Here is a 15,031-nt window from a genome sequence, read left to right as displayed (position 1 = left end):
ACTGTGACATCATGGACAGACAGAGGGAACACAGAGAAGTGGGACCAGGGCAGGCCCAGAACAGAAACCTAACAAATGGCAAATCTTAATGAAAGACATAACCAGAATAAACAAGAACATAGAATATTATAAGGAAACACAAAACACTGAGTCGTCAGACTCGGGACCATGACACATGTACAATCATTTTATTAAAAGACATGATGTTCGCTTGTTTGTTTGGTTTTTTTTTTTTTTTTTTTGTCCTGTCCTGTGTTTGTCCGTTATATGTCACATGTAGCACCAGGGTCTCGGAGGAACGCTGTCTCATTTCACTCTGTACTGTACCACTGTATGGTTGAAATGACAATAAAAAGAAATGCAGCAATCATAAAGCATATCTGTGGTAACACCCAGAGAGGAGGAAATGAAAGAAAACATGTTACTCTCCCTCTTGCTCAGGTATATTCCTAAATTTTTATGCTTTTTTGTTTTTCTGATGTTAGTGTATTTGATATACACTCAACATAAGGTTGTAGCCAAACAATGCAAGATTTAGAGGAATGACACAGCATGAAACTGCAGCAATAAATTCAAAGTTCAGCCAATAAATTATATTCCGGTTATCCGACCTGTTATCACAACAATGCAATAAGACAACACTGTACCAAAAGTACCGGTAATGTGTTGTGACAAAGCCTGCTAAATTTACTAACCACATTGCCAAATATATACTGTCAAGGCAAAAGTGACAGTTCACCAAGCAAACAGACTCAGAGATGTTCTTTTGGAAAATTTTCTAAAATGGATGACTCAGCTTTTCTTGTGCTCTTCTGAATAGAGACCTCTGACGTTGTGCCTGGAATCTGCTGGAGCTAGTCCCTCAAGTTTAATGGTCACAGCTCACAGTATTCCTTTTACCTCTGGTACCACTGTGGACCCACATCCCACTACAATGTGCTGGATAGTCTCCAGGACATCTTTGCACAGTCAGCCTATTTAGTTCTGTCAGTTGTGTTATACTCCTGCCTCCATGGGTCTGGTGCTTAGGGCCCATCATTGTTTTTGTGTGTTGACATCAGTGACATATATCCTCTTCTGTGCCCAGCTCTGACCATTAGGATGTATGTATTGAAGGCTTGGATCTTATCCCTACCATTCCACTGACTTCTCAACCATTGCCTTACATTTTGGAAGTATTTTGTTGTGGTTGTGGTACTTTTCCAGACTTGTGCTGTCAGGTCTTCATTGAATAATATTACTGTAGCTTCTTCATGCCTGAAAGTCAGTGTTAGATATCTGCCTTTGTGATGTTCTGATTGTAAAACTTGTTATTTTTGACATTTTTCCTAGATTCAACTAAAGAACTGGGAAGAAATTATGGGTTTGTGACTAAGTGTCTAAAAGTAGAATTTCTCTTTTTTTTTTTTTTTGCCTGTCCCATTTGGTTCTTTAGCCGTCAGAATTGTTGTCTGAAGACCAACAAGGATACCCAAAGGATTTACTTTGCCAAATGGATCATCGTGGCATTGCCGTATTGGTCCATTTGATCGACCTTTGTTTTTATTATTTATTATATTTTATTTTCAGATGTTACAGACAGGACAGACATGAGTGAGGGATAGGAAAGGGAGAGAGAAAGAGGAAGGAAAAGAAAAACAGAAGGGGAGAGGGACAGTGAGAAAGGGGGGGAGAAAAAAAATCTCCTGGATCACCTGTTGAGAGGAGAAGAATAGAAAACAAGCAAAAAAAAAACAAAAAAACAAAAAACAAAAAAACCAAAGCAACATACTAAACACAACACCATCGCATTAATCTAGCTAAGTGCAAACAGCAGTAAATACTAAAAATTCAATGTTGTTGTGCAGCACACAGGACAGACAGTGCACAATGTGCTTTGAAGTAGCAGCCAAGAAAGGTGTAATTTAAGTCTACGAGCAGTGAACACCCGTGTGCATACCTGTGTGGATCAGCGCGCTTGTATTCAAATGGTTTCCACATGTAATGGTCTGCAATAGGATGTAGCGAGCCATAGCCCCGTCCCCCAGGGCATGAAGCAGGCATGGAGGAGATCCAGGCCCCAGACATCCAGAGGCCCCAGAGTGCGAGAGCCCAAGGAGGACCACCGGAGGGGCATCCGTGCCACCCTCATGGGAAGGGCTGAGGATCCCCAGACGAGGCGTCACCCAGTAGCCACCGAGCAGAAGCTAGAGGGGGCTGCACCGGCGTACCCGCCGGCTCTGCCGGCAGCCAGCTGTGCCAGAGTGAACCGAGCCGCAGGCCCAGAGGCCGGAGGCCCGAGGGCCCCCCGCACCCCGGAGGAGGCCTGACCGAGAAACAGGCGCCAGGCCCCGCCAGGTAGCCACCGGGAGTGAGCCGGTACATACCTGAGCGCCCAGCCCCGGACACCAAGAACCACCAATGCACCGACCCCTGAGGGCATCAGTCACCGGCAGGGAGTGTGGTGAGGGGAGATAGGCCTTGGAGGGCCTGGGAGTTCCCAGAGAGGTGGAGTCTAAGACCCGACCTGACATATAGACACAGACAAACAGGCACACACAGACACAAACATGCGTTCCCACCCTTATGCACACATATACAAACACTCAGCACTCACCCAACGTAAGGGCTGACATAAATGGACATGTACACGCAATCACACTCCCCAAACATACTCCAGGTCCAGGTACCCTCGCCCCCAGAGGGGGTAAAAGTAGAATTTCTGATTGGTTCTTTGCTAAGTGTAGACAGCTTGAGTTAGGTGCCTCGTAATGCTGAATGGTTTTTAATTCGGTGGATTAAAAAGTAAACACTCCTTTAAAAAAAAGGCACAAGAATTGAAGAGCTCTAAAAGACTTTCAGAAAGCCTGGACCAAGACCACTTTTTAAAAAAGGACAAGACAGTTTGACTTCTTTGGAAACAAAATATAAAGACGTGAGGGATGACTCAAGATGTTTGCACAGTACTGTCTACATGGCATAGATTACAATGTTTTTTTCTATTGTACTTATACCAGTAATAGACTGACAGCAACTTTTACTGCTTGTCTTTGCCCTTGTTTCAAAAGCCCCACCTCTCTGAGCAATGATAATTACTGAATTATCTTAGTGTGTGACAGCAGGGAAGACTCATCTACTAGTGTCAGAAAACATCTGACATAATAAAAAGCTTATCATTGTGCTGCCATCAGAAGTTAAATTAGGTATATTTCATAATTCATACTCTATCTTCTATGTAATCAGGTTCAAAGTGTCAGTCACAGGACCAATTTTTTAGATTCACGACGGTTACAAAAGATAAGATAAACATAATATTAGCTGAGAGCAGAAATATATAGTTGGATGTTGCATTATTGTGTCACTACCCATCTGCAGGCTTGTTGAGATAAATCAAAAGGTCCAGGTAATTCTTGGTGAATATTTTTAATGCAGAGGTTATTTAGAGAAGAAGGAACCAGAATTAAAAGACTCCTGTGAGACAGTGCCATCTAGTGCTTTGAGGAGTGCACTATAAACATCTTCAATTTCACGCAGCTTTTGACTAGTCCATGCATTAATACAAATAAAAACCAAACAAAAAAATAACACATGCAAACAACAACAACAGAATCTAACCCATTCTTTGAACTCTATTTGACCACTTCCTCACTTGTTTCAGGGAATTTCCACCTTCTGCTGATTTCATCATCACGTGAATTCCAGTATTAAACAACATCAGTTGTGAAATCAAAGTGTGACTGTAATCTGCGCTGTTTTAACAGATTTAGTAAATGATTTAAAACTTCCTCCCAGTAACTCACAGCTGTTATAAAAACAAAGAAGGTAAAGCAACCCTACAGCAGAGTCAAACATGGCGAGTGTTACTGTGACATCCTGTTGGAAGAGTCTTCTGCTGGTGGCATTTATGGGTGAGAACATTTAATTTGTGTTCACTGTTATTACTCTATTATTATTCTTTTAAATGCTGACTATCAACATGAATGACAATAGTAACAAAGTAAGTGAAACAACAGTTAATAAGAGGCTCAAGAATACAGGTCTCTGTGCTTTGATTCAGGTTTTATTTTAGCAGATGTTTATCACATTTATCCCTACATCTTCTGAGTGTAAAGATTTTTCCTCGTGATATACATGGAATGAATTAACTGAGTAAGGATTGAAAAGTAGGTTTTTCTCTATATTATGTGATCCTATTTTTGTTGTTGTTGTGCCCAAACTGTGCAACAGCCTTCCTCAGTCACTCAGATCGGCTGACTACGTTAATTCATTTAAGTGACTGCTGAAAGACAGTTATTATTGTTATTATTAACTATTATTATAGTTATTATTTGTATGTTAGCAAAGTTTATATTTGACCATACATCTGTGGAAGCAGCAGAACTTTTTTGTGCTCTTAGAAAAGATGTTTGAATACTGTCTTTCCTTCTACCACGTACATGTAGGTTAAGAACTACACTTGACAGCTTTGAGTACCTGCTGATTCTAATATGTGTCTTACATCATCTTTTTCTCACACTTAAGTTTGTCTGGACACACGTCTGAACTCCTGTTTAGTTAACTGATACTTATGCAGATAGATATCCATTATGGAGTAATGGATTATATATTATTTAATTCTCAGATTGAGTTATTTTGTGCTTTTAACCAGTATTGTACCAGTATTGACACAGAGTGGCTTTTACTGGTATGTGTTACAGCCATCCTGACTGCTCTGTCCCTCAGGTTTACCAGGTTTGGGGACCAAGGTGCAGATTTCTTGGACTGGCAGGGTGACAGCTGGTTCCCCCACTACTTTCACATGCTCATCTAATTGTTTTCCAAACTGCATCTACACCTGGTCCTTTAAGGCCAGCACAGTCAACGGGAGCACATTAACTTGGACACCAGATGGACTGGATGATACAGTGAAACTGCACTGCACTGTCTTCAATCCACAAACAGGAGTCTACACAAGTACTGACACCATTGTAGAAATTACAAGTGAGTACATCAAGTTAAATGTCACATTAAATAGTGGAAAGTAACAAAGGTACCTTTTATTCTGTACTTCTAAAATGTTTGCCTTGATGACAGGAACAAGGTGAGTGTATGAGTTACACATAATTAGGACACACTACATGGACAAAACTACTTTGCTACCTACAGATTACACCTACCCTGTCATGAGGCCCTGGGCACGTGGTTTTTCAGCTGATGCTAATGCCAAAGGAGGTTTAAAACTCTGCAGCTATTGAGTCAGGAGGGAATATCTAAGAGGAAGGAAATTCCACATGCTGATTTTTATCAATGGTGGCATGTTATTACATCTCATTCAAATTCAGTGATGTTTATAGAACAACAGATTCTTCCACAAATATTTGTAAAGGCAGACTGCATGGCTAGGTGCTTGACTTTACACACCTGGGACAACTGAATGCAAAGATTAAGAGGTGTGGCTTAACACTACTGCCCATATTTTTATTCTCACTTTATGAATTAAAAATGTATTTTTTCTTTTTGTACAGATCAAATATCTGTACAAGTCAGTCCGCTGAACACTGTACCATCTCTCAACCAGTCATTAAATCTCATCTGCCATGATGCCAGATTTGGTGATCCACAAGGTCTATCAGACCTGGTCTGGTATAAAGATGGACAAGAGGTGACCCTGCGTGAAAATATGTGGCTTCAGCAAAACAACCTCACACTTCATTTTGACTCCCTGCTGCCCTCTGATGCTGGTTTCTACCAGTGTCAAACGTATCTGCCTACATCACAGACAACAGTTGTCAGCCTGGGCTATCTACTCAGCTGTAAGTACAAGGATACAGAGGTTAAACCAGAACAAGAAAGGCTGTGTTTTGTCATAACTGCAACAAGCTTTCTAATCTTTTGCAGATGATCAGTGGAACGTCAGCATTAGCGGACCTGACACTGTGTTTCCTGGTCAGTTAAGTGAGTTCACCTGCCTGACTAGCTGCACCTTAAATGTGGAATGCACCGTCAGGTGGGAGTTCAGGGGAGGTTTCCCTGTTGGAACCTACTTTTCAGTTCATAAAAATGAGGTCAGGTGGACTCCTTCACTACCTGGGACTTTTCAAAATTTCACCTGCATTGCAGAGAATAAAGCTGCTGGACGTTCTGCTGAGGCCACCAAGATGGTAGAAGTTAAAGGTACGCACAACTTTTTAGCACTTGCTTGTTTCTATTCTTATTGCTAAATCAATTTCAATTACTTTCTTTTTCTCTCAACAGATATCCCAATCTCTGGATCGGAGGCGATGCAGCTTAGTGGACTTTTTGCAGGAATCCTCAGTCTGGGAATGTGGGTCCTCTTGGGTTGGGCTCTAGAAACAGTATACTTATATTCACTTTAAAGAGACAGTTCACCCCAGTATCAGCTTTATGCCCAAATAAACACATGACTACACCATGGATTATCATAGAATAGTTACTACAACTAAATGCAGCTGATATCTACAAAACTTTTCAACTCAGACTTACACTCCAGAGAAAAACAACATAAATTTGATTTGGGGGTTTTAGTGTGAATATTTTCCACGCTATTTATTTCTGCAGCAGCTTATTCTGTTTATTATTATTTGTGCAAAAGAAACATATGTGATGTCAAATGTTAGAAAAGTAGAAGCAGTGTTTTTTCTTATGAATTTTTGTAAAACATCTGAACTCGCATATGAAAAATAAATTATGTGCATTAAGTCACAGTTGGAGTTGATTCCTATTTAACAATTAAAGTTGACACATGATTTTCTTTATGCTCCTTTATAGTGTACGTTTTAATTACAAGCCATTTGTAATTAAAACGTACACTGTAATTAATTTAATTTAACCACAAGGTGTCACTAACAACACAGAAGAACTGGATTTCAAGGACAGTGGAACATAAAATGTAAAATATTTCTGTGAATGATATTGCAATAAGTACTCTGACTGTTTTGTCTTTTTCAAAAACAAACCTCAAGATTTATTAAAAATTCTTTCACTGGGATGTAACTCCTTCAGTGAAAAATTACTTTTGTAAAGTCAGCTTGATAAACAAATTGTGTGACGTCAATTCTGCGCATGTGGTCAGTGATTCAACAATCTGTTTCATGTTCCTTTGAAAGTGAACAATTAATGCAGAGAAGACAACCACACTAAGCAAACTGAGAGCGACTGAGGTTTTTACCTTTGTTTTTCTCTTTTCTTCTTTTGTCATATCTCAGTTGCTTTGTCAGGCGTAAGAATGGGTGGGAAAAATGAAACTAAAACATCTGCTTTCATTTTGTTGTAAAAGAAACCAACATTTGCATGTTAACCTCATTGTAGTTTCAGTTGAAATGCTGCAATCTCTGTAGTATATGTATATATATCCTGTGTTTAATTATAAACTAGAAAATGTAGGTTGGTGTTTTATGTTATGTCTGTTATGTACTTTCTCTTTTAAATTATTGAAACAAAAAGATATTCAAAAAAAGATTAATTCCAAAATGGACCAAAATGGAACTTTGTGGCCAAAATGCAAAACGCTATGTGTGGCGGAAAACTAACGCTGCACATCACTCTGAACACACCATCCCCACTGTCAAATATGGTGGTGGCAGCATCATGCTCTGGGGGTGCTTCTCTTCAGCAGGGACAGGGAAGCTGGTCAGAGTTGATGGGAAGATGGATGGAGCCAAATACAGGGCAGTCTTGGAAGAAAACCTCTTGGAGTCTGCAAAAGACTTGAGGCTGGGGCGGAGGTTCACCTTCCAGCAGGACAACGACCCTAAACATAAAGCCAGGGCAACAATGGAGTGGTTTAAAACAAAACATATCCATGTGTTAGACTGGCCCAGATCTAAATCCAATCGAGAATCTGTGGCAAGATCTGAAAACTGCTGTTCACAAACGCTGTCCATCTAATCTGACTGAGCTGGAGCTGTTTTGCAAAGAAGAACGGGCAAGGATTTCAGTCTGTAGATATGCAAAGCTGGTAGAGACATACCCTAAAAGACTGGCAGCTGTAATTGCAGCCAAAGGTGGTTCTACAAAGTATTGACTCAGGGGGCTGAATAATTACGCACACCCCACTTTGCAGTTATTGATTTGTAAAAAAATGTTTGGAATCATGTATGATTTTCGTTCCCCTTCTCACGTGTACACCACTTTGTGTTGGTCTTTCACGTGGAATTCCAATAAAATTGATTCATGTTTGTGGCTGTAATGTGACAAAATGTGGAAAAGTTCAAGGGGGCTGAATACTTTTGCCCCACAGGGAACGGTTCTGGCTCTGTTTGTCTTCACCATCTACACTGCAGACTTCTCCCACAACTCCATCTTTTACGGTGTAGTCTGCTGAGGTGGCAAGATCTCTGCCGGGGACAGGAAGAGACTGAACAGGTTGATCCGCAGGGCCAGCTCTGTTCTAGGATGCCCTCTGGACCCAGTGGAGGTGGTGAGTGACAGGAGAATGGTGGCTAAGTTGTCATCCCTGTTGGACAACATCTCCCACCCCATGCAGGAGACTGTGACAGCACTGAGCAGCTCCTTCAGTGGGAGACTGCGGCACCCACGGTGTGGGACGGAGAGATTTCGCAGGTCTTTCTTCCCCACTGCTGTCAGACTCCACAACAAAGACTTTTGCAGCTGATCAAACACACAAACCCACACATGTGCAATAACACCAAGTGTAATACTCTTTTCTGACAAAGTTGTATTTTTACTCAGTTGTAGGGGAGACCGGGGATAGTTGTAACATTTTTGACATTTCTGTCTGTAAATTGGAGCTCTTTTAAGGTAGTGGATTCAAAATGTAATGCAAAGTATTTACATGTCTCTGCTATTAAATAGTGCAGCTATTTTCTCTGCAGCACAATTACCCATTGCATGGTATGGTCTCAAACACAAAGAGTGAAATGTTACAATTAACCCCATAGTCTGGGTTAGTTGTAACATATCCTGGGGTGAAATGTAACACAATGAAATAAGGGTACTAACGAAACATTAACATGTAATCTTTGTTTATTCAACACATGAATGCACTTACATCCATTTATGTAGCTGTGTGTGTGTGTGTGTGACAGAATGCAGAAATCTAACTTTTGAACATATTCCAACCCCCCAAAAAAGACAAATTATGGAATTTTCTGCAACTGAATATTTCATTAATTTTGATTGGTCTTCCTTGAGTTTGGCCTCATTGGCTCAGTGGGCATTATAACCTACAACTCTTGCACCAATTTTGAACATAACAATGAAGCTGAAAAAATGTAGTTGTTCACCAGCATCGCAATTCCATTACTTTTTATCATGGCTTACCTTGGTGTGGTTTGCAAAGTGCTTCAGAAAGATGAGGAAATCTGTTTCTTGCACCCATCCTGATTTATTTCCACTACCAGTACTTCCTACTGGTCCATCTCTGACACAGTGGTCTGCATAATGTATGTGTGGGAACACAAACAGTGGAGGAATTGTGTTGCCAATGGCATTAACCGCATATACAAAAGTGACCAGTGAACCTCTCTCTGCTGATGTCGTTGCCCCAACTTGTTTAATATAAGTTAAAGTAATAGTGTGGTAAGTTGTAACATCTGCATTATTGTTACAACTAACCCAGACTGTTGCTGTTACAACTGACCCAGACTCCTATAGCCATGAACTAGCTAACATTACAGCTAGTTCATGGCACAGAAGTCTGACAGGTAGTTCATACTTTATTCAAACCAAATAGTGAAACATGATTAAGTACCTAGCTTAGCTTTTAATTCCATTACATTTGATTGATTAGCTAGCTAACTATTGGCTATTGGTTATGTCAAAAATTTGTAGATTAAACTACAAAGTATTGCATTCACTGGCTGAAATTAGACCCACCATTTCACCCTTAGCATTAAAATGATGTGTACAAAAACCATTATCAAATGCAGGATGCAGCTATACTACATCATATTTGTTTGTAAAAAAAACATAAGGTTTTTTATAAAACTCTGCCATGGCTCATCAAATGTTGTTTTTTCTTTTCTAGGACTGTGAATAGTGATCAGCAATAGGGAACTAAAGAGTTAAGACTATAATTTCATGTCAACAGGGCCCCTCACACTTACCTTTAAAATCTACAAATGACCTATACATCAATCACATCTTCTGTTTGGCCAGTATACACAGCACAGGTTTGCTCAGATGCTGAACTTCGTCCCGTCATAGCTCAAACAATACACCCGCTGTTTACTCAGTGCTATTGAGAGGGGCATAATGGTTTGCCTGTGCTTCACATCCAACGTGGGAAAGAGTATTTCTTAGTGTGTGAAAACAATTGGTTGTCTGAAATAATACAGTTTTCTAAAAATTGTATCACCTTTCTGAGAAGTTTGACAAGCATGAAACCCAGATGATCTATACCACCTGCAGATAAGAAGCAAGTGGAAGCAAGCAGGAAAGTTCCTCATCCTTACTTGGCTTGGCCAGGTTGCGGTTTTTACAAATCACAGTAGGAGGGCGTCTGTCAACATCCTCATTGGAGCGCTCACCCTTAGATCCGTCACATCTGTCCCACAACTTAGGGTCAACACTACCCTTACAGTTTTAGGTGAGAACAGATAAGTAAGAGCTGATGTTCAAGGTTGGGAGAACCATTTTTGTAGAATTTCAACTTGTTTATTAATAATGGTTTGAAGTTGGTAGTTTCTCACCAAACATTATAACTGAAACACAAGCATTTAAGGTAAATGTGAAAGCATAAAGTCTCAGGGAAAGGTTGGGAAAAAATATAAGAGCTTTTCCTAAAGTGTTTTTTTATTTGTACTTTTTAGTATTAGCATAATTTTAAAAAAAAAAGTTTATCATTTATTCTGAAACATTTCAGCAAGTCACTCTGACACTTGAATCCTTCACCCTGGCTTTCATGCATTATATTTATTACTCACTTTTTATTTTGGGAATGCTGAAGTATGCTTTGAATAAACTGTGATCAGTGTTGAGTAAATACTATGAGATGAAATGCATGTGGGTGTTTTACAAAAAATGAAATCATCTTTTGTGGAAGTCCAGTTTCTGATAATGTTACGTAAGGAAAAAAAAAAAGAAAAGTTATCTAACCTTAAATGACTTTAAATGACGCAGCAAATTGTGTAATGTGAGGCAGAACAAAGATAAATCCCATGAGCAAATAAAGGCACCATAATGAATGACATATTCAAAAAGCCAAAGCAAACTTAAAAGAAACTGTGAACACTGGCCATAAATTCTTACAGGTGACCAAAAACATTTCGACACACTGAGGGTAAGCGGGATGGAAAAACTTTAAAAATATGCTGATGAATTGTTTGCACTAAACACTTTACTGGAACAGGTTTCTGTTGTAATGAAAAATGATCCCAAAATAATATTGGAAAAGGTTTAATGGAATTCAGGAGGCCCCTGTCTCATGGTATTTGGACTAACAACCAGCAAAGAGAAAAACAGCCTGTTCCTTACCGTATGTCTACATGCTTTTGCTGTTTGTTGTTTTTGGTGTGCTGTTCGTCACGTTGCAGTGTCATCTAGTTTCTGCCTGCCCCCGTGTCTGTCCAAAGTAAGTAAGTATGTTAGTATGCTTCTTTTATCCCAATCGTCATTTCCAGTGTTGAGGAAGTTATATTGAAAAAATAATTAATTATAGTTACTAGTTATTTCTTCAAAAAAGTAACTGAGTTAGTAACTGAGTTACAAGATTCTAAAAGTAAGTAATTACTTGAAAAGTAACTATTGCTTTACTTTAAAAAATGTTTAACCCCCTGGGATCCAGGGTATAATTGGCCATTTTTAACCACATTTTACCTTTAAAAACTGTTTACTTTGCCTTGTTTGGTATCATCCTTTTCAGCACAACCTCACGTGTCTGAATTTACAGTTATGTTTTCATTTTGACATACTGTATTAACACAATTGATATGCAGTAAGCCGAACACAGCTTCAACCGTCTGTTTGTTGACAAATAGTAACGGACCGCATTTTCTTGTTAGCAACTGTAACGGCGTTGTAACGATACTCGTTACTGAAAAAAATAACGCCGTTGCTTGTAACGCATTCCCATCACTGGTCATTTCCATGCAACAAGGTTAATGATACGAATCTGCTCAGACCGCACCTTTTATTTGAATTTACATGTTGTTTGCATCTGGTTATTTGCAGGTGCTCTGGCTTCGTCCCTCAGTCCAAAGATGCCTATTTGGTTAATTGGTAATTTTAAGCATGGGAGGGTGTGGTTGTCTGCGTTGTTATGTTAGCTCTGTCATGACCGAGGGTGTAACCCACCTCTAAGTGAGCTGGGATAGGCACCAGCCAGAACATGGATGAATAAAGCAGAGAACTTCAGCTTGTCACATTGTTTCTGGCTTTTTGTCGTAGTTTAAATGTTCAGATAAAGCAATTTGAGAAACAATGTAGGGTATTTAGACCAAAATATTTTGATACTTATGGCAGGGATTATATATAATATTTTTTTATTAATTATTTTAAGGTAATTAAAGCACAAAAACAAATAATCAAATAATAAAAGAAATATGGCTAAATTCGTGCGTAAAGTTTTTGCTTTGTCTGTATTGTATACTGTCCTAAAACGTCATGGCTAATGATGGTATTAGTTTAGGAAACAATGATGGTGTAAAGCACAGTCATCGTTTAGTTATATTAGTTATATATTCAGATATATTCAGATATTTATAAGTACTGTTTGTAAGTACTGATGTATTTTATCATATTTAATAATTAAAATTAAGAATAACTAGAATTAATATTCATTACAATTAATACACTTTAACTGTATGCTTACTGCAAAAACTCATTGTTATGAAGTACATTTGTAAACATTTATTTTCATCTGTTTGGCTACCACAGAATGAATTATGTGCTGATCAGTGTGAACCTAAGAGTCTGAATGAATTCCGCAGCTCATCAATCATCAAGTGCTCAATTTTATTCTCCTTCCAATCTCTTTCTTTTGGATGAACAGCAGCTTTGAGGTTACTTCCAGTTACAGAGCTCAGCTCACTGATGAAAACGCTCTCTGTGATCAGTGTGACCTGCTGTGACCATGTAGTAAACTTTACCATCAGCTGTGAGTTGGGCAATAGCATATTCACTACTACTGCAGTTTTATATACTAATATAATCATTGAGCTTCAATACACAGTTCTTATTTTTCTGTATGTCTCTCGTCTGCCTAATTGTCATTGCTTTTCTGAGATGGACGAGATAACATAGCGCTCAAAATGAACGGACCGAACATTTTTCCTTTTTAGCTGGATCCAATCTGTCTGCGGTCTGTTCTGCATTCTCCAATCATCCAGCTCAGTTTTAGTGGGTTCAAAGCTGTTACATGTCAGCAAGTGGTCCATATTGCTGTCTGGCCTTCAACAATCACGCCAACATAAGAAACGACATCACCGCAAATGTGCTCATAGCAAGTGCATTTGTTACTATTACAACAGCAACATCAGTACTTCTTGGTTTTGTTCCAAACTAACTTTGTTTTGTTTTTTCTCAACACAAACTGTGTTCACTGTGGAGCACTGCCTCCCTTTGCTTTTCACAGATGATAGCACGTTCACTGTGATGGACCAAGCAGCGAAGGAAACTTAGGCACAGGTTAAAGGGAAAAAAAAAAAAAGGATTTTTTTTATTGAACCCCAATAAATAATTGGTTAAATCATGTAAAAAGAATCAAAATCTTGGGCCCATAAAAGAGGTCAAAATAACAGAACTCTACTCAAAGTTGACAAACCATACTGATAACTGAAACAAACTGAACTAACTTAACGAGACAAAGGGGAAACTTAACAATGGCTGATCACCCACAAAAGCACAAAAAGGGGTAAAACACACAAAACCTAACTCCAATTACCCCACATGGTCCTAAATTATGAAATGAGCCAATTTGCAGCTTTCCATCAAGGCTTGTTCTGCCCCTTTTCCACCTGTTGGCTCCTCAATCAAGGGACGGGAGCAGCTCCAACTAAAGTAACTCAGAAAACAAAGATTAAATCATACATAACAGTGTAAACTAAAATGTGCACACTTATTTTAGAATACTGTGTTATGTGGATATGTGAACTAATTCTAAACCAAATCCAGTTATTCATTGTCCTGTAAATTAATTCCTATTTGAAGAAAGACAAATGTGAATGTGATGTTATGTATAAGCCTCTACACTAATATGGTGGCTATTACCACTGTGTGGCTGTAAGTGCAGCCATCACCATTATCTACTAGAAATACTGTCATACCTAAATTAGGATGTGACCTCAGCTAGTGAATGCAACACCCTTGTTTTTTATGTGTAGCGTGATCATGTCTTTGTTTGCCATTTCCTTGCTCTATCAACCCTATTATTGGTTTATTTTCACTTAAAATCGATTCAATGTTTATAGCCTTTAACACCACATGTTATTAGGTGCTCCAAAAAAAGAAAAGCAGATATCGTGTATATTGAAAATAAAAAATTGAGCTGATTGTGAGAGGTATTTGTGAAACTTATTTATTTATTTATTTTTATTCTAGTCTTATGGGGGAAAGAAAATTGTAATTTTGTTTACAGATGAATAGTGCATTTATCCCGTGTCTCTTTGGTTACTGTAAACAAAGTAGGAGAAGGAGACGATCCAGTATAGTGGGACAGAGAGTCCATTGTCCTCTACAAATTCTTTAAGTTTTGATATTCTGGGTGCAACTCATAACCAAATAATCCAATAAGAAGGCATTTACAGATTTGGATGGATCATCATAGCTGAATCTGCAAATGCCTAACCCCAAATTTGTTTTTATTTTGTCCAATTCAGTGGTTTCCATCTCTATTGTGGGAGGAAGTGACTCATCTTTTTTATGAGAATACTAAAATGACGTTCAGAGACCAAGATTCCACAGATTTGGTTTGCATTCTAGGTATAGAGTCACGTGTTAAAATTATAAACGCTCTCCACATGTTTCCTTGGTTGGAAAAAGTTGCAGAACAACAGTATACAGTAAATGGACACTCATAGGTGTGCACCTGTAAAGCATCAATATAAAAAGGTAAAACAAGGTGTGGTCATGACTTTGAGGTGGTATGATGATG

The 15,031-nt window shown here is 38.8% G+C and overlaps 1 protein-coding gene across 1 annotated transcript; it reads left to right on the top strand.

Annotated features, from left to right (window-relative positions):
* Window positions 1–3,757: 3,757 nt before the first annotated feature.
* LOC147319030 (uncharacterized) lies at window positions 3,758–6,683 on the top strand. Its single transcript, XM_086311297.1, has 5 exons — window positions 3,758–3,887; window positions 4,702–4,959; window positions 5,484–5,771; window positions 5,857–6,132; window positions 6,214–6,683. Exons 1-5 carry the CDS (start codon window positions 3,830–3,832, stop codon window positions 6,333–6,335), a joined length of 1,002 nt encoding a protein of 333 aa, XP_086167423.1. The 5' UTR covers window positions 3,758–3,829; the 3' UTR covers window positions 6,336–6,683.
* The last annotated feature ends 8,348 nt before the right edge of the window (window positions 6,684–15,031 follow it).

The sequence above is a fragment of the Aulonocara sp. 'chitande type north' Nkhata Bay genome, linkage group LG11, assembly GCF_057382095.1.
Source record: "Aulonocara sp. 'chitande type north' Nkhata Bay isolate Kocher_YH1m ecotype deep benthic linkage group LG11, A_spYH_male_GT1.1, whole genome shotgun sequence".
Lineage (NCBI taxonomy): Eukaryota > Metazoa > Chordata > Actinopteri > Cichliformes > Cichlidae > Aulonocara > Aulonocara sp. 'chitande type north' Nkhata Bay.
This window is presented reverse-complemented; position numbering and strand designations above follow the sequence as displayed.

Excerpts from the sequence above, each read along its gene's own strand:
- LOC147319030 (XM_086311297.1), top strand. The coding sequence starts at position 3,830 with ATGGCGAGTGTTACTGTGACATCCTGTTGGAAGAGTCTTCTGCTGGTG. Across the intron at positions 3,888-4,701 it reads TCTGCTGGTGGCATTTATGG|GTTTACCAGGTTTGGGGACC; the intron begins GTGAGAACATTT and ends TCTGTCCCTCAG. Across the intron at positions 5,772-5,856 it reads CCTGGGCTATCTACTCAGCT|ATGATCAGTGGAACGTCAGC; the intron begins GTAAGTACAAGG and ends AATCTTTTGCAG.